Source organism: Lytechinus pictus, unplaced genomic scaffold (assembly GCF_037042905.1).
Source record: "Lytechinus pictus isolate F3 Inbred unplaced genomic scaffold, Lp3.0 scaffold_19, whole genome shotgun sequence".
Lineage (NCBI taxonomy): Eukaryota > Metazoa > Echinodermata > Echinoidea > Temnopleuroida > Toxopneustidae > Lytechinus > Lytechinus pictus.
Window position 1 is genome coordinate 3131765 of NW_026974140.1, and position 18706 is coordinate 3150470.

General features: G+C 35.5%; 1 protein-coding gene across 3 annotated transcripts; it reads left to right on the forward strand.

The window, feature by feature from the left end:
* The first annotated feature begins 2613 nt into the window (after positions 1 to 2613).
* Positions 2614 to 18160, forward strand: LOC129261024 (tripartite motif-containing protein 3-like). 3 transcript variants are annotated; one of them, XR_010296673.1, is made up of 4 exons: positions 3019 to 3484; positions 13678 to 15377; positions 15645 to 16262; positions 16331 to 18160. XR_010296673.1 is itself a non-coding variant. In XM_064114341.1 (2 exons), exon 2 carries the CDS (start codon positions 13684 to 13686, stop codon positions 14872 to 14874), a length of 1191 nt encoding a protein of 396 aa, XP_063970411.1. In that variant the 5' UTR covers positions 2614 to 3484; positions 13678 to 13683; the 3' UTR covers positions 14875 to 18160. The 3 variants fall into 3 exon arrangements, 1 of the variants encoding a protein (XP_063970411.1); XR_010296672.1 differs by having other exon boundaries at positions 3014 to 3484; positions 15645 to 18160; XM_064114341.1 differs by having other exon boundaries at positions 2614 to 3484; positions 13678 to 18160.
* The last annotated feature ends 546 nt before the right edge of the window (positions 18161 to 18706 follow it).

Genomic DNA, 18706 nt, shown 5'->3' on the forward strand with positions numbered 1-18706 from the left:
AATTATCAGAACTTGATCAATGTGGATTTAAATCGGGACCACCATGCTCTAGGGTAAGCATTTGCCACTTATCGTATTTCGTATATAAATTATGTAAATGACATTGTGTCATTCTAAATACAAGGAACTGAACATGCAGTTGAGACTAACGAGGGGGAAATCAGTCTGGAAGATGAATGAGAGAACAGAATGTAGTGGAGTTATAGGATGATGTAAAATGTCAAATTTGTCTCATTGGATACTTGTCTAAAAAAGTGAATTTGTGTTGTAGAAGCCATTTTCTTAGGTGGCTCCAACATGATTGATCTTAAACCGGAAATTGTGTGTAATGAATTATTTACCGTGAATGACTCTGTCCTTGATTCCAGTTAATACGTTTTTACAGAAAACTAAAAAAAAAGTTTTTTATTTCATGTAGGAAAATGGGTGATATGAAACCAAGCTTATGTTACATGTTTTGATTAAACTAAAGTCTTGTTACATTGCATGACATCATTTGACCTACCATTAACATAACTGTACTTTAGGTGATCTTGTCATGTATTTAATATCTTGTAACTTTTATATTTGCATTTTACTTGCCACAGGCTTAAATTAGTTACCAAACACGTAGTTTATTCTATAAAGTGTCACATTCTGTCATAATTACTTATAGGCCTATGTGAAAAGTGGGCGTGGTTCGTGACGTCAGAAAATAGAAATTGCCAGAGGGTGAGGAGGTAGAACCCTTAATTCACCCTCAACCAAACATGAGATATTCCACATTATATGATGCATTAATTACATTTTGTGGCCCAGTTTGACCTTTTATAACATGAAAATGACCTTTAATTGCCCTGGAAAAGTTTTAAAAGCCTTGTGATTCATATTATGTGGATTTTATTTTGAATTTGATTTAATGCGATATCAAACATGAAATGTTTATTCCGCTAAATAATTAAGAGGAATGTAAGAAAGCTGGTGTGGTTTATGACGTCACAAAAATAAAATTCCTCAAGCTGCCAAAGTAGTACCGATCGGATTCTTAATATGCACCCCTCAGCCAATAAATTCACATAACATCCAACTTGTTTGTATTTAACACATGATATTTTCCATATTATGTATTACTTACATTTGTAGTGCAATTTGACCTTTTATGACCTTAAATGACCTTTAACTGACCTATGCGCGATTTAAATGTCCAGTGATCCATTCATTTACATTTGATTCTTCCTAAGCTTTAATTGGATAACAAATGTTTATTCCTTAAAATATGAAATTCATATTTAAAAGGGATGTGAAAAAGTGGACGTGGCCTATGACGTCAATTTAAAAAAAATGCCCAAGAGTGCCCAAGTGGCACCTGTCGGATTCTTGAAGTAGACACCCCATACTACAACTTCCAGCAAAAAAAATCGCGGTCATACCCAACTTAACGGTCATGCAATAATTTTTTTTATCATATCTACAAATTATTCTTCTCGCGATTCGAGTTTTCATTATCTTTTCATTATTTGTTTTGACACGCCTTCTGTTCATAAGAACAAAAAAAAACATAAATATTAAGATCATTCGGCTCTCGCTATACGCGCTCACATTAATAGTAAGTTATGTCCATGGTTACGAAAAGTGCTTAGATCATCTATCGAATATAAAAAAAAAAATAAGCTCGCGTTCTCATTATTTATTTTGTGAGATATGTATCCTATTCATCACTGAATGTTGTCTAGATCTGGGGCCCGTTTCATAAAGGATTTGCAACTGTTGTAACTTTGCCATTATGGCAACTACTATGGTACCCTTGATTTCGATTGGCTACTGAGCCTTTTTACCATGCATGGTAGATGCCATTATGGCAAAGTTACAACAGTTGCAAGTCCTTTATGAAACTGGCCCCAGGACGTTAGCAGTTATTTGTTCGGAAACCCTACACTGTGTGAGCGAGTGTAGGGTTTTCCAAACAAATAACTACTAACGTCCAGATCTATAGACTGCATTCAATAATTTCAGGTCAGTAGGCCTTTGTTAAAAATTTCACCTTGCGCTTCGCGCTCGATTTTTTGAAACATGCAATAAAATCTTTTTCGCCTTTGGCCCCTCACAAAATGCCCCCCCACTTGCCCCCTACTTTAAAAATCATGGTGCCGTTATTTGTTATACCTGGAATTTTCGCGTAATAAAGAAATGAAGAACAGGGATAAAATGAGTAAGAATGAGAAGAAATATGCTGTCTTTTTAAATTGGTCAAAATACGCCTGCGCCGCCTCTGAAAAAAATTCATGATAAAAAGTAGATCGACCTCGTTCGATCAGTATCAATCATAATACCGATATGAGTGTATACGTTTGAGTGCATGTCTTTGTTGTACTCCACAAATCATGACGTTGTTATGACAACGCCCGATCATTTTGCAGGAGAATGATTGCCAACAATATGGCTGTCAACATAGATAATCCCACAGTGTGTATCTATGAGAAGAATTGAACTGAATCAATTCTGGAAATATATGATTACCCAAAGTCAATAATAGCATATTTTGGGGAACTCAATCATGCCCAACGCCCATCTTTGATTTACAATTTCTCACGGAACGAAACTACTACATTTTGATAAAACATAATAATTCCAGTTGAATTTTTCATTTTGAACTTCTTAGTATAGTATATAAGGTAGAGGGTCCGACAACAAAACAGACCTGTAAAAAAAAGAAACGACGAAAAAATCAAAACAATATTAAAACGAACTGCAAAAACGGATATCTATTTGGGAAAATACAAAATTGGTGGAATCCTAAAGCAATTTAATGATTATATTTGTTTTCTTGAGGCAGCCCCGCTCCCGATAGTTGCAGTTCCCTGAACCTCACATATCCATGCCACGGACTATATAAGCACACGGAACAAGGCCCCGGACTGGCTGGGCGATATGTTGTTTGCACTTTTGTTGGAGCAAACATTGACTCTCTTTTGTCGAATTGTATTGATCAAAGAGTTTTTCGTTTGGTTATTGAGCCGTGGTTTGCTGTTTCACAATATTATTCAATGGAAAGGCTCGTCATAAACGACACGCACGTTCAATTGTTATGGGGGTTATGGCGAATACCATGGTAGTGTGCATGGCCCCCAATTAGTCATTTGATATATTCTACGATTCTAGCAATATGAGTGATACATATCGTATTAGTGAATAATACAAACAGGGATTTGGATGAATGTGGTTCACCGCCATGGAGACGTATATGCACTACACATTACTTGATTGGTATTTTTTAAATGTGACTTCACGACTCATTTAAAGATTTGATATGAGGGTAACGGAAAGCTAAAGACACTTGCGAAAAATAATAGTTTCAAGACCAGAATGTAATGACCTGCCTCTACTATTTCCTTGTTTCTCATTGTTATGGAAATAACCAGCTGACAGAATGTTGTCTTTTATATGAGGAAGACATTTTATTCGTCGTATGATCTGCAGAACTAACCCAAGACAGGCTTGAAATAAAGTAAGTATATTAGAACCAATAACTTGACATATTCATCATTCATAACTCTGCTGGCAGGGACTTTTGTACAGGGCCCGGGGCCATGGACCCCCTAAAATTCATGACCAAGAAAGAAAAGGAAAGGAAAAGAGGTGATATGTGATATATTTTTCTGAATATTATATCAACATCTGTCACAAAATAAGATTTTTATAAGAATTATGTAGTTTAAAAAAAACAATACTCCATAACGGCATTTCTGCTACTCTCAATTTTTTTTTGTTGTTGCTCATTAAGCCACTGCCATGGTAGGTATCTTGTTTTGAGCCAGCTCTCTGATTCTTATTATAAAATACATAGATTATGAAGTAATAATGACATGAATGGCCTTTCATGGCTATTTCTCGGCAATCTATATACCCGCAGGTGTAATGGTCTCGTCCCCAAACTTGGTATGAAAATGGGTAATAGTTCGTAGGTCTTCTCGGTCGGCACCATAGAGATACATTTCTAGTTTGGTCGGGACTTACTTTCAATTACTCGTTTTCTATACTTTAATCGATGTGATGATGGAAGCTCTCCCATCTCCTGAAAAAATGAATGATTTCTATTCTCGGAACTATTCATAAAACCCTTCATAATATATAGGCCTATAACATTGTATTTAGAAATTAATGTTCGTAATGTTTTTCGTATGATATTAACAAGACATCGTTTCGTGAAAGTATAATTATGTTCAGTGACAGAAATGTTAGTCAGCTATGACAATTTTATTGAAGTCCATGGTTTTTAGTATTGGTCATTGAATGTTACCATTGCAGCATGCCATAGAATGATGGAGATGTCAACTTTCAAGAAATATTATTCAAACTCTTTAAATTACACTCTTGTAGATATTTTGTCATGGGAATGTATATGATAACGTATGTTGGTTGAATAAAATACCTAATTGTTTTAAATGCAATTTTGTTTGACCCGACAGTCGATTAGTCCTTTGTAAACAAACATGATGTATGATTTCATTGTTTTGATCGTTTTTAACATGAATATTAAAGTTCATAAATGCCATGCGTAACTGCCCTATATGCCATTAAATTTTATGACTCTTCAAAAATACGTATATGAAATATGACAAACAAAGAGAGTCCATACATTATACATTATTGTGGACATTTCAACGCAAACAACTGTCATGACTGTTTGCAATTTCCTTATACATGTTATAATAAACGTTGAGATGAAATTAAAGAAGATTATTTTGCTTTAGGCAGAGTTGTTGTGTCCATCATAATGCTCTCTCTTTCACCACCTTCTTCCTCTTTCTCTCTTTTCTTATTCTTTTGTATTTGAAGCTCCTTGGATTTATGACATGCACCTGTCAAACTATTTAGAATCTTCCTTGCTTTACCTTGTGTTTTCGTAAAAAAAACACCACAATAAAGAAGCTATATGAAAAAGAAATGTGAAAACATGCGAACATACACAACGCAGCAACTGCTTACTGCAGACTTTTACGAAAGTTCGGTAGGTTTTTTTTGCAGATTCATTTTTAATAGAAGAGAAATCTGTGAAAGCAACCTTGATGAACTTACAATAATGGGTATAATTGTCGAGGTATTTGTTCGCAAACAGGTTATATTTGTTAACAAAACAAGAATGGCGACCATGGATTGATGTCACATCCCTTAACAGAGAGATTCCAAAATGATACTTTATTTGTTATCTTTATGATTGTTTTATGTCCTCCTCTTCTTCTTTCTCTTCTTCTTCTTCTTCTTCTTTTTCTTCCCCTCCTCCTTCCTCTTTTCCTTTTCTTCGTCTTCTTTTTTTCCTCTGAAGTATAGCAATAAGCAAAATACCATATGACAGTGAGCAAAACAATAACAATGGCATTCATTTTCAAAATCTTTATACTTCTAAAGGACGGCTGCCAAATTCTGAGATTCTGAGAGGAAATTATCCTGCAAGATCATAAGAATTGACCGAGCAGTAAAAACATGAAGTCTACATAATAATATATACACGAAATCTCTACTTTTAATCAATTTTCCATGAACATGATAAAATGCGCGTACAAATAAAAAACAATATATTTTTTTCTTCTTTTTGCGCCCCTTCCAAATGGTTCTCGGGACACTAATATTACTTCCTCTCTGCACACCTACTGTAAAATTAGTTCCGATTCTTAAAGGACAAGTCCACTCAAACAAAAAATTTATTTGGATAAAAATAGAAAATTCCAACAAGCATAACACTGAACATTTCATCAAAATCGGATGTAAAATAAGAAAGTTTTGACATTTTAAAGTTTCGCTTAATTTCACAAAACAGTTATATGCACATCCTGGTCTGTATGCAAATGAGATTCTAATTTTCTCCTCCTTGTCAAGTGAAACAAAGTTTTATTTCTCCCTGAACATGTGGAATTACCATAATTTTAACAGTTTATGGTTAAGTTAAGTTGGTCCTTATTGTCAAATTTGTAAAAATTGAAATATTGTATTATTCAAATAATAAAAAACAAAAGAAATAGTGAGTGAGGGACATCATCGACTATCTCATTTGCATGTCACTCAGTTGTGCATATCACTGTTTTGTGAAATATAATCGAAACTTTAACATGTCATAACTTTCTTATTTTACATCCGATTTTGATGAAATTTTCAGTGTTGTGCTAGTTTGATTTTTCTCTATTTATTCAAATCAACATTTTTCTGGAGTGGACTTGATCTTCAATGTCAATGCAATATGATTTACAACGTTGAATATAGATATACATAGTAATACTAACTTAAACCCCCAGTGGGCTGAGGATAATGTCTGAAATTGCTTTTTCATAAAATATATTAGCGTGCAGATTTTTTCTTTTGAGTTGGAATTTCAGCGATTTCAAAGGTATTATCGCAATACTTTTTAAACTATTCAAATTTGACTCTCTTTGTCCAGGTGGTTGGGAATTCTATTGTTTCTTTATAACAGATGTCATGGATGTGGAATGCCGCGCTTCAATACAAATATGCCGAATATGTTTTTTTTTTTGCTCGCACTGTGTTTCATTTAATCTTGAATAATGGACAAAGAACGCATAAAGCTTGATTACTATATATATTGGAAATGCATGCACCCCGTGTTTCAACCCAACTTTTTCCACAAGATGATTCATCACGTTAAATTAGTGGCTGCTGAAAAGTTATATTCTTATAATTATTCAATCTCTCCATGTATTGATTCCATGTTTTTGTAAAATGCGTATCATCGAATAATTAATGCGAGCGCGCAATGCGAGCTAAAATCGTTGAAATAGAGTGAAAATTCATTCATATTTTTGTAAACTGACCCGAAAAGGAACATTTAAGCACTGCTTGATGTAGAAAAAAAAAATTATGGAAAGAATGCATTAAAAAGTTCTAGAAAATAATCGAGAAAGAAGAGAAAGCTGTTTTTTTATATTAAAGACTGGAAACGGGACATTCTAAAGACTTTTTGTTTTGATGCATGTCTCACTAAACAAAATAATGAAAGCTATAGAAGAAATGTTTTTGTTTATTGGTTTGAAAATGATAACAGCAGATTACGTAACTATGGTCTTATTTTATTTCATTTATTTTCATATTTCTCATTGACATCGGATTCACATAAAAAAGCAGCAATAATAATGCAAAACTGTTTAATTATAAACAACTGAGAAGTATACAATAACATAGTACGACACAATCAGTCGAGTTAAAAGGTATAAGCTTGATTAAAGCCAAAGAAATATGATTGGTTCCTACATGAAACCTAGCTTGTAAAAAAACTGCAGGCCCGATGAGATAAGTTGCAATTAATAGTGGAAGACGGATAAATAATTTTTGACCTTAAATATACAGATTTGAATTTTCAATTAAATACAAAACAAATGAAAGAAAAATATTTGAAAATATTATGAAATTGAAAGGGTCAAGGCATTAAAAATTATTAAGATACGTTGAATATTATGCAAACATCCTTCAATAACAACAATGCAAGTACGTACATCAGTATTGGCCCTACAATACATGAATTGTAAAATATATCTGATTTATTACTCTCACAATATGCATATTGCTCAGCTGGTATACTGTAACAGAAATAAAGTTTAATACCAAATAAAAGGCAAAAACAACAACAAAAAACAACAAAAAAACAACGAGGTGTGACCTAGTTATGGAGATCAAAATAATGAAGAAAAGCAGTTCCTTAAGTTTGCGCCTAAAAGAAAAGAGGGAAGTGCATCCTTAGTGTTATATCTGGTGGGAGAGTATATCCCAGTATTTTGGTCCTGTGAATATTGTTTTTTGTGTAAAAATTGTTCGAGTTAGAGGAAGATGATGTTGATTACTCTGACGCGTATAGGATAAAAATGTGTGATATGACTGATTTATTTTAAACATATGTGATTTTTTTTTGTAATTCGTCTTTACATGATACATATTCCAATATTATATATATAAAAAACAAGTCAATAACCTTGAGTATTTTGTTTTCATGAAAAAAAGTGATCGGTGTGACACAAGTAATACCGCGTGGTTGATATTTATAATAGCACGCCTTTGTAATCGGAAAAGAATGTCTAACAAAGATTTATAAGAATCTCCCAGGCAAGAATGCCATGATAAAGGTAAGAAAAAAAATAAGGTTGAGTATATAGATAATAAAGTTTTGTTTGGAAACATTCATTCAAGTTTATTTAAAATTCCAGTGTTTCTAGAGAGGACTTTGCATGTGGGATTTCTAAGAAATATCACTATCAATATAAATCCCTAAATCTTTAGTACTGTGGACTTGAGTAATTATACTATTGATAAAGGTGATGAAGTTTGGAAGTGTTGAAGCAATATTGAATCAATAAACATGATTCAGACATATAAATGACCAAATAATGAGGCTGTAAATAGAACTGACAATATTAATCTTATTCAAGTATAGATAGCCTCTTCGAGTTGCAGAAGTTGAATGGGGGGGGGGGGGGCAGTGGCGTAACAGGCGGGGGGACAGGGGGGCAAGCTGCCCCCTGGCGGATTTCACCGGGAAAAAACCGGGAAAAAGGAAAAGGGAGAGAGAAAGAAAGGGGAAGGAAAGAAGAAAAGGAAAGGAGGGAACGGAAAAGGAAAGGGAAAGGTCAAAAGAAAACGAAGAAAAAAAAAGTGTTTTTTTTAATGGAAAAGGAAGGAAAGCGGGAAAGGAACGAAAAAAAAAAACATTTGAGAAAGAAGAAAACATTCCGAAATAGGCCTATGTAATGCAATAGCATGATGGGAAATATATTAAAAGATGACAAAATGGCAAACAATAGCGGGAAATGAAGGCAGATTGGAATTAGTCAAAAGCTAAATTGGAAAACAAAGAAAAGGGACAAGAAAAAAAAACTTAATAACACGACCGGGCTGCCGAGGATTGAAAATAAAGAGCGGGAAGAAAGATGGAATGCATACAACATTGTGCTATAAGCTTGCTAAATTTTATGCAAATTAGCTACCGGGGCTTTGCCCCAGACCCCACGCAGTAGGGGCTCTTCATCTATAACCTTCAAATGGCTCTATAACGCCCCCCTGTATAGGGACCCTTCCTACATTAAGCTTTACCTTTAATCACTGGCGTACAGGCGCGCGGGGGAGGGGGGTCTTGGTTCCACACCCAAAAGGAAATAAAAGAAATTATAGGACACAACGTATAATGAAATGAATAGAAAAAAAATAATGTGTCATTTGCTGAATAGAAAAATCTACCACATAATTAGAATTTAATTTCAAAAGGCTTTTTTTTCAGCTCGCTTTGCTCGCTGGCGACTTTTTACAAATTTTCCCACGTTGCTATGTTTTGCTCCCCTCAAAATATTTGGTTCATTACGCAACTGGGTTGAATAAAATGTTTCGTGTAAAAGCTATATTCTGTATATACCTGCGATTTGATTAAAAATAGCGGCAATCTGCGAGGTTTAAATGGCTTTGATATTGCCCCCCTGGCCACCGACCCCTGTTACGCCGCTGGGGGGGGGGGGGAGCATTCAGAAATGTCACAAGTTTTAAATGAATCGGACCAATCAAATGCTGCGACGACAAATATTCTTAAAAGGGGTTATATTGTAAATACCCGACCAGCATGTGTTCCCCTTCCCCCTCCGATTTCCCGATGTTCAGTGTTCAACCCTGGTTTAAAGTTGTAAATCTGAAAACGCCCATAATATTTTTTTCAGCATTACTCGTATCCAAAGCTACTCTGACAATGTATTATGGGAATAAATTCAATCTTTATTGGAATGATAGATTATGGATGAAATCAGCCAATTCATGATTATTATATCGACTCGATGTACCGTGATATAATTTGCGTGTGAATTTTCAAAATAATGATTGATTTCTGCTGCCAACCGGAAATTCATAATCAGATAAGAATTAGTGTTGGTTACACGTGCGTTGAAATGAGAAGTACAAAAACAATTAAAAAACAAAACAAAAAATAATATGCAAACAGAGCTTTTATCCATGGCTTGTTACCTCAACTTGAACATTATCATCTTTGAATGAATATACCTATACACACATACCCACCCACACACACACACATTAATTTTAACATATGGCGTTCAAAGCGCTTTACAATTAATCAGGGTTCCCACAGAAATTTGAAAACAGAATTCCATGACTTTCCATGACTTTTCCATGACTAATACCCCTTTCATAAACCCAATTATGCGGCTAATAGCAGCATAATTTGGTCGTAAAATCGGAGGAGGACCAGAGTTATCCGCATTATTTTGATGCTGCAATTATCCGCATAATAGCAGCATCGGGACAAGATTTTGAGTTTATGAACGCATTTCCAAATAATGCGGATAATTGCCATGGTGCGGTCACAAGGTCACCCTTTTCCAACACAACCGCATCAGAGGGGGCGTGTCCAGTTGTCATGACGATTATCCGCCTTTTTCAAAATAATGCGGATAATTTTCGGAGTTTGTGAACGCAATTTTTATTGAATTATCCGCATTACTATTAGGCGGCTAATTGGAGGATAGGTTTATGAAAGGGGTATAAATTGCTGCTTTCCATGACTTCCCTTGACGTCCCGGGAGTTATGTAGAATTGGCGATGTCACAAAACCGGGGAAAATGGAAATCATGAACACCAATAATATAATAGCAGATGAGAGTATGATCACAGAGTATATGGGAGTTGCAAGACACGACAAACTGGAAAGCTGCCATAGCCAAGAGTTAAATGTAATTCCATGACTTTTCCATGATTTTCACAAATCGTCCGAATTCCGCGACTTTTCCCTGACTTTCCATGACCACAGGATTTTCCATGACTGTGGGAACCCTGTTAATATAACATAACAATGAATAATTCTACTCTCCAAGTTCTTACAATATAACATGTTTTAGAAAATGAATGTGCATGTTTAGCTTGTTTTTTAATAATCGCACACAAGGACGTGAACGGATTTTGCTGGGGATACTATTCAAAATACTCACCAATGAAACTTAAGCATTGTTGACTTTTCTTTGAGTTCGTTCTTGGAATTTGTAAAGAGAAATTGATCTGTTCTAGAAGCAATGAGCAGTGACTAATTTGTTTACCTGAAGAAAACAAGAATGAACTTAATTTTCTCTTTATTCCATTTGAAAACACCGAAAACATAATCATCAATTGCATTGTCATGCATTTTCTAAAAGAATTAATATAGTGCAATATTCGTCACTAAAGAAATCGATCTGAGAAAATGAACCATGCAGTTGTGATTTCAGAATTTTGGATTTGAATTGATGAATGTGCATGTTAATCTGGGCCATATATCAAATGATTTCTGACTGACATTATACAACCACAACAAAGGTAACAACCTGAATCGTGACAACATATTCTTCAACTGTTTTATTATTATTTCAAGTTCTGTGTAGGCACGTGATGATCGTGTTGGGTCCATTATTAGAGTCTGAACTTAACTGTAAATAATGTATTAACTGGGAGTATGTTTCTCTGTCAAGAAAAAAAAATAACGTAAAGCCATACTGTGTTGTCAGCTCGAGTGACGGGAAACGTGCAGAACTTTTGAAGGATGACAGATTTTTTAGGTGTTATGCGAGCAAACATTATATATACAAAAAGCATATTTGTAAAGAGATTTAGAGTCTATGGTTGTCGAAATATTAACATAGTTAATGGATTATGAGCACTTTTCGAAATGAAATCGCAGCATTGGAGCGTGAAGGAACTAACCCTAAGTATTAAAACCTATATACAGTGCATATATAAAAAAAAACGGGACAGATTTGAAAAGTCTATAAACATTTTGTTTCAAATTATGATGTCTATATTTTAGTATTAATAGGTGCTCTGAAGTCTTATCTTTCAAGTGTCATTAAAAAAATTAGTTTCGTTCATGCTTGAGCGAACACGGAATGTTTTTGTCTGAGGTTAAAAAGGAGGCTTGCGCCAAAATGGCATAAAATGATAAACATGATGATCGGACTTCTTGCTAATCAGCAGACTTCCTCTTAACCTTTTACCTTTTCATTATCTTTGCCATACTTTTCGAATTATGCGGTCAAAATTCATTTTCAAATCTGTTTATTTGCTTGAATTGTTCTGTTGCTGCTACCTTTTAATATGTTCTATTTTAGCTTTGAATATTCCTTCTTTAAGCAAAAACAAAAAAATTTCAACCGAAATATGGGAGAGCATGTATTTTTTTTTTCAAATCCTCTCATTGTGTGCTACAAAGGTTATGGTGCCTTTGAACAGCGGCATGCAGATAGGCGGGGGCTCTGGGTGCCCCCCCCCCTTCAATAAAAAAAGTGGAAAGGAAAGACAGAAAGTGAAATATGATTTATTTTTTTAATATTATGTGAAAATCTATCACAAAATTTGATATCTTAATAAAAAGTGGAAATTTTTGCTTGCTCGCTTCGCTCGCTCACAACTTTTTGATACATTTTATCCGATCTGCCATATCTAGCTCCTTCGAAATTGAACCAATACACCATTGCCATTGAATGACATGAATCCTTTCCTGTTTGTCCTGTCAAGCACATAACTAAACTTGGTCAAGGAATCAATAACCCCTGAAAATATAGGATTCATGTTTTTAAGGGTACCATAGCATAATTCGTTTCACATAATAAAAGGATTTGACTAATTACAAGTTTTCCCAATTAATAATGCAAATCTTCTTGCTTGGGTCGACAAAAAGTCTTCTTTTCTTACTTATAAAAGAAGTTTAAATGAAAAAACAAAATAATTAAAGTAAATACATAAATTTGTAAATGAAATTTGACAGCAATGATTGAAAATCGTGGCAAAGATAATGAAAAGGTTAAGAGGAAGTCTGCTGATTAGCAAAAAGTCTGATCATCAAATTTCTCATTTCTGCCATTTCGGCGCAAGCCTCTTTTTGAACCCCCGACATAAACGTCCCGTGTTCGCTCAAGCATGAACAAATTTTATTTTTTTGAATGGCATTTCAGAGATAAGATTTCAGTGTATCTATTAACATCAAAATATAGATGTCATAATTTGAAGAAAAAAAATTATAGACTTCAAAACTGCCCCTTTTTTTTTATACGCACTGTATATTAATGAACTATAGCAAGTTTATTCTTGAACGAACCCCCCCCCCGATTATTCACAAAATTGTATCAAATTGCTCTAAGTATGTCAATATGATATGATACATGTTACAAAAAGATAAACCCCTAGTTATGATTTCATCAAGTATATTAACAATTTGAAGAAAAAAAACTATATCGTGTCATAACCTAGCTCTCCTCTGTGTTAACTGAAAATCATATAGGACGATTTAAAAAGTTCAAACTAAACACTTCTTCCGTAAAGTTTTATTGTCTCGCCTGCATTGCAGAGCGAGACTATAATTATCTAGGCGCCGCTTTTTCGACGACGGCGGCGGCGGCGGCGACAGCGGCGTCGTTAACATGAAATCTTAATCAAGGTTAAAACTTAGAAATAAGGGTAAACAAGTATCACTTATTGTTTTGGACGAGTCTAAGGTCACATGATCAAGGTTTCATTTAAGGTAAATGAATGGTGTTTTTTGTGAATAATTATTCAATAGTCGTTTTCGAAGTCAGCACTGCTGCTATATTAAATCGCGTAATGCAGGCGAGACTGCCAGAGGCGTTCCATTTGTATTGACATGTATTTCTTTTTCTTCATTTTTTTTCTTGACTTGAACAGATCACCATGGCAGAAACGGCTGCTTCACTTGCTAAAGACCTCCGTCATGAGTTCCTCACTTGTTCTCTCTGTCTGAACTGTTACTCTCGTCCTAAGATGCTACCTTGCCAACATGTCTTCTGCACTCGATGTCTTCACAAGTGGTACGAGTCCAAGTCCAAACAGAACGGTACCAATGCCAAGACTGTCACCTGTCCCATGTGTCGAGTTTCACAAACTGTGCCCCCAAATGGTATCCTGGGCTTTCCTGATAGCCATGCCACGACGTCCTTGATAAACTTCTTGGACGGTCGTGTCGAGTCGACGCCGTCCTGGGGCCCAACCACCATCGGACTCATTCGAGAGTTTGGAGAGAAAGGGAGCCAGGATGGTCAATTATATAAACCACTTGGTATAGCCACTAGCGCAGAAACTGGTGAGTTTTTCGTCACCGACTGCAAAAATAGAATACAGGTCTTCGACAACGATGGTGTGTTTGTCCGAAAATTTACTTTTCCGCAGTTGGCGAAGAAGTTTACGCCGACGCATCTGACGATGACACGACGACTGAGCGCGGATGGGAAGGAATGTCTCCTAGTGTCCGACGTTAGTAACAAACAGATACTTGTCTGTTCTCTCGGGGGAGAAATTCTAATACGATTTGGCGGCAACGAGTTGGGGATGCCCGGTGGTGTTGCGGTGACGAAAGACGGGTCGCTGCACGTCGTTGACGTCTACGCCAGAGTGGTACGGACTTACAATCGTTCTGGACAAGAGATTCGTAGCTTCTCCGGACTTTCGTCATCGCGGAAGAAAATAGACACAAGCACGGAAGTCGACGAGTGCGTCTTTCGCAGTCCTACTCACATTGCGGTTACACGATCTGATATCCTTCTCGTTTCCGACAGCCAATCACATCTTATTTACATCTTCGACAATGACGGCAGCTACCGAAACAAGTTTAACTCGATTGGTAAACATGGTGGTCAGCTGCAGAATCCATCTGGTATTGCTGTTGATGGGTCTGGTAACATCCTTGTTGCTGATACATCGAGTAATAGCGTCCAGCTATTTGACTATCGTGGACGGTTTCGGAATCGAGTTGACGACAGTTTTGATGGCCTTCGGAATCCCCAAGGCATGGCCATTTTGAATGACGAACATGTGGCAGTAGTTGACGCTGACAATCATGCCATCAAACTTTTCTCTTATGTATAATTAGGATCATGCTTTCGAATCTATATCTTCAAAATGACAAAAAGCAAGGAGGAAACAATGATGAAATGATCTAGAAATAAATGAAATCATATCGTAGATGGCAAATATGACTAACCATTAAGCATGGTTACTATTAATGCATTAAATATGATTCATGCAGTAGAAAAAAAAACTCATATTCCAATTTTTGTTTGATAAGTCATTGCTTTCTTTTTCCTATTGTAATTCAGTTATATTCTTTTCCGTCCTGACGATGTGAATGATGCTCTAGATGTTTTGGCATGAATTTTTCCTTCTTTTTATTACAAAGCGAACAAATAAGACCCCCTAAACAATTGCGCAATAAATCGAAACAAGATTATTTTCTTTTTAATGTCGATAACCAAGTTGAATTAACTGCAATATGTCATCTACATGTACATTTAAACATTTCGCTTTTCATTCAGTTTCTGCTCAAATCTTAATTCTAGATACCACATGCAGATTTTTTTTCTATATTTATAGTGATGTAATCAGTGGCGTACCTGGGATTTTTCACAGGGGGGGGGGCAAAACCGTCCGCAAAAAAATTGACAAGCAAAAAAAAAAAAAAAAAAAAAAAAAAAAAAGGTCTTCAATCACAAATGAAGGATTTCGTACAAGAAAAAAAATTGACAAGCAAAAAAAAAAGGGTCTTCAAGCTCGTCAGGGGGCAGGGATACGTCCTTTGCATGGGTTGTGGCTCGTCAGGGGGGCAGACTGCCCCCTCTGCCCCCCCGTAGGTACGCTAGTGGATGTGATGTTGTCATTACGAGAAAAGAATATTGAAAAATCGGGCAAATACCGCGTACATGGCAGTATAACATATCTCTCAATCATCGAATGCTTCTGTATAAGTTTACTTTCTCCCCAGAAGTTTCAACGATATTCGTACTTTCTAAAATTGCAGAAACTTCTAAAATATTGATATTTGCCGTGCAAATTTGCAGAGGTTTAGCTGATCTTAATCGGATGTCGATAAAGTTTTGATTTTTTTTTTCATTGGAGGTAATATTCAAGGGGTTTTACATGAATTTTGGTTTGGATTAAAAAGTAGAAGAAAGGACTGAAAGTTGAAAAATATAAATATTTGATAGGGGTATGACGGAACAAGCCACGATTATCCCCTTTAATTAATGTGAGCAAAAGAATCGTTCAACAAGGCCTTTAATTTTCAAGAAACTTATACAACAAGTAAGGAAGCCATGAAAATAATTATTGATCAAATAATATTTTGTTACATTAAACTTATTGATCCAATATAAAGAGATATTATGTATTTATACAACTCCCAAGAATGTTCTGTAATCTGATTGGTCCAAATCGGATCACATGATATTCAGCGAATTGCACTATATTGCATCCAAAATGCACTATCCTGCACTCTGACGTCATACCAAATGTAGAGTATGTACAATCCTGCACTCTGACGTCAGAGTGCAGGATAGTGCGAGGTCTGGAATTATCTAGAATATAGATCAAAAATAGCATTCGGGGCAACTCAGTAACATGGGGAGGGGGGTGTATAAAACAAACAATGCGCGCATTCATCTGCATAGAGGACCTATAATTATTAATGAACTCTGTGCTCGACTTAACTTCTGTGATGAACCAAACATTCATCATTGAAGTTTTACATTGCTTTCCAAAATCATGGAAGCATTGTTCAGCCCCGAATTTCAGGCCCGGTGTTTAGCAAAGAAAAACGAATGACTTTAGTTTGCCATATATTTTTACATGCTGCAGTTGGTTTTAGTTCCATGATTAGTGTGGTCACACTCAACGAAAAATATAAAATCGTCGAAACTTTGACTTGCGCCGAAATTGTATGATATTATTTTCTCGACAGTTTCATAACTTTTTTTATTACTTCACATTGTTTACCCTCTCTTGTTTTATTAATACCACGTTCCGCCAATTTTCTTTTGTTGTGAAAGGCTATTACGGTCGTCTTGTCTTTCCGCTGATGCCTACAATCAATATGTTATTATTTTGTCAGATAAAAATAATGCTCTGAAGGTCACTGTTAAAAAAAATTATGTTATAGGCCTATCTATATTATGATTAAATATGTTATTAAAAAAATTTAAGCGGCATGTATCATTATAGGTTGATAACACTGGAATGGGCATTTTCTCTAGCATTTCTGATTCTTTCTTGCCTTCGAATACTAAAGCTTGCATTATTTATGGGTTTTTTTTATTCAACGCAAACTTGCCGTTGTGCTGCGCGTCTTCATTGGTATAGCATTGTGTCAAAGATTGGGGAAAATATTATCCCAATTTTTAAAGAAAAAAACCCAGTGAAATGACAGGGTGCATGAAGCTGAAAACCTGATACGCCTTAAATGGTTATTTCGGCGAAACGTTTTCTTCTTTCATTAAGAGATGTAAAATACTTTTGTAATTTAGGGCTTATCAGCGACGAAATGAACGTAAAAATTGCGTGTCAGAAGCCATACGTAGACCTTTCATGTCTATTTTGTTTTCCTCCTCCTCCTCCTCATCACCACCACCACCATCATTATCATCATCATCACTGGCGGATCCAGGGGGAAGCAAAATTAAAATTTGTAATGTAAAAATGCCATTAAATCAGAGGTGTGCCCCCTCTTTTGAAATTTAAGACCTTTTTTTTTTGGCTTGTCAAAATTTTTTTCGGGTACGAAAACCTTTTTTTTTCTTGTCAAAATTTTCCTCCGAAATATTTGCCCCCCTTATGGAAAATTCTGGATCCGCCCCTGATCATCATCATCATCATCCTAATCCTCCTCATCATCGTCATCATCCTCACCTTCCTCCTCCTCATCATCATGTTCGAATGCTGTTTTGCTCATTAATAATTATATTAATGACAACTTCGTCTAAGTTCAGAGCTTGTGTAATTTATTTTTTTCTGAGTCCTGATTTTCTGAGTTTTATGAACATGGTTTGCTATGGCGTCCCAATGAAACAAAAATGTATTTTCACTTTTGCATGAAATATGACGTGGGTGCAGGTTCAATTCCTATAGGGAACGGAGGGGTGAGAGTATGTATTCCACTTGATGCGAACTGATGCAGAATCAGGGAATTCAAACGTCACGTCGCCTGATTCACCATGATAGTACCCCTCTCAAACATGTCAAAGAGATGCACTTCCTATTGCTGTGTCATTTTCCTTCAATAACCGGAAATTATAAGTTTTATATTTGTATCTCAAAGCATGAAGTGCTTAATTTGAATAATGATGCAATCAATAAATCACGGGATAAAATGTATTTACACAAACCTGTAGTCATGTAGTGTATATCTTTTGTTTTTATACGTATACTCCGAGAAGCGTTCTTATAGAGAGAGTTTAAGAGAGACGGAGAGGGACTTAGAGAAAGAGCAGAGAGAAAGGGCGAGAGAGAGATAATCACGAGGGAAAAGGTAAGAAAAATAGCTCTATTGACAAAGTAACATTTAGGCTATAGCTACACTTAGATATTTTAAAATTGTTCGCAAGTTATCTAAAACTCTTTATGAGTTGTGATGATATGCCTTTATGGAATTAAAAGTATGAATTTTGTGATGAAAAAGATTTACGGATGAAACAAATACAGTCATAATTTGATACCCTGAGTGGTGTAAACAGTAAAATCATCTAATTTGATACCCCACCCAAGTGTCCTCATCTACATTCCTTTATTGTACATTGAACCCGAAGGGGTTCTCTTAACAATTCATAAATAATTAATTCTCCTAATTATCAAACGTTCATTTTTGGAGATGTTAATATTAGATCCACAAAAATGTGCACCCCTATAAATGGCGTAATCTACATTACCAAAT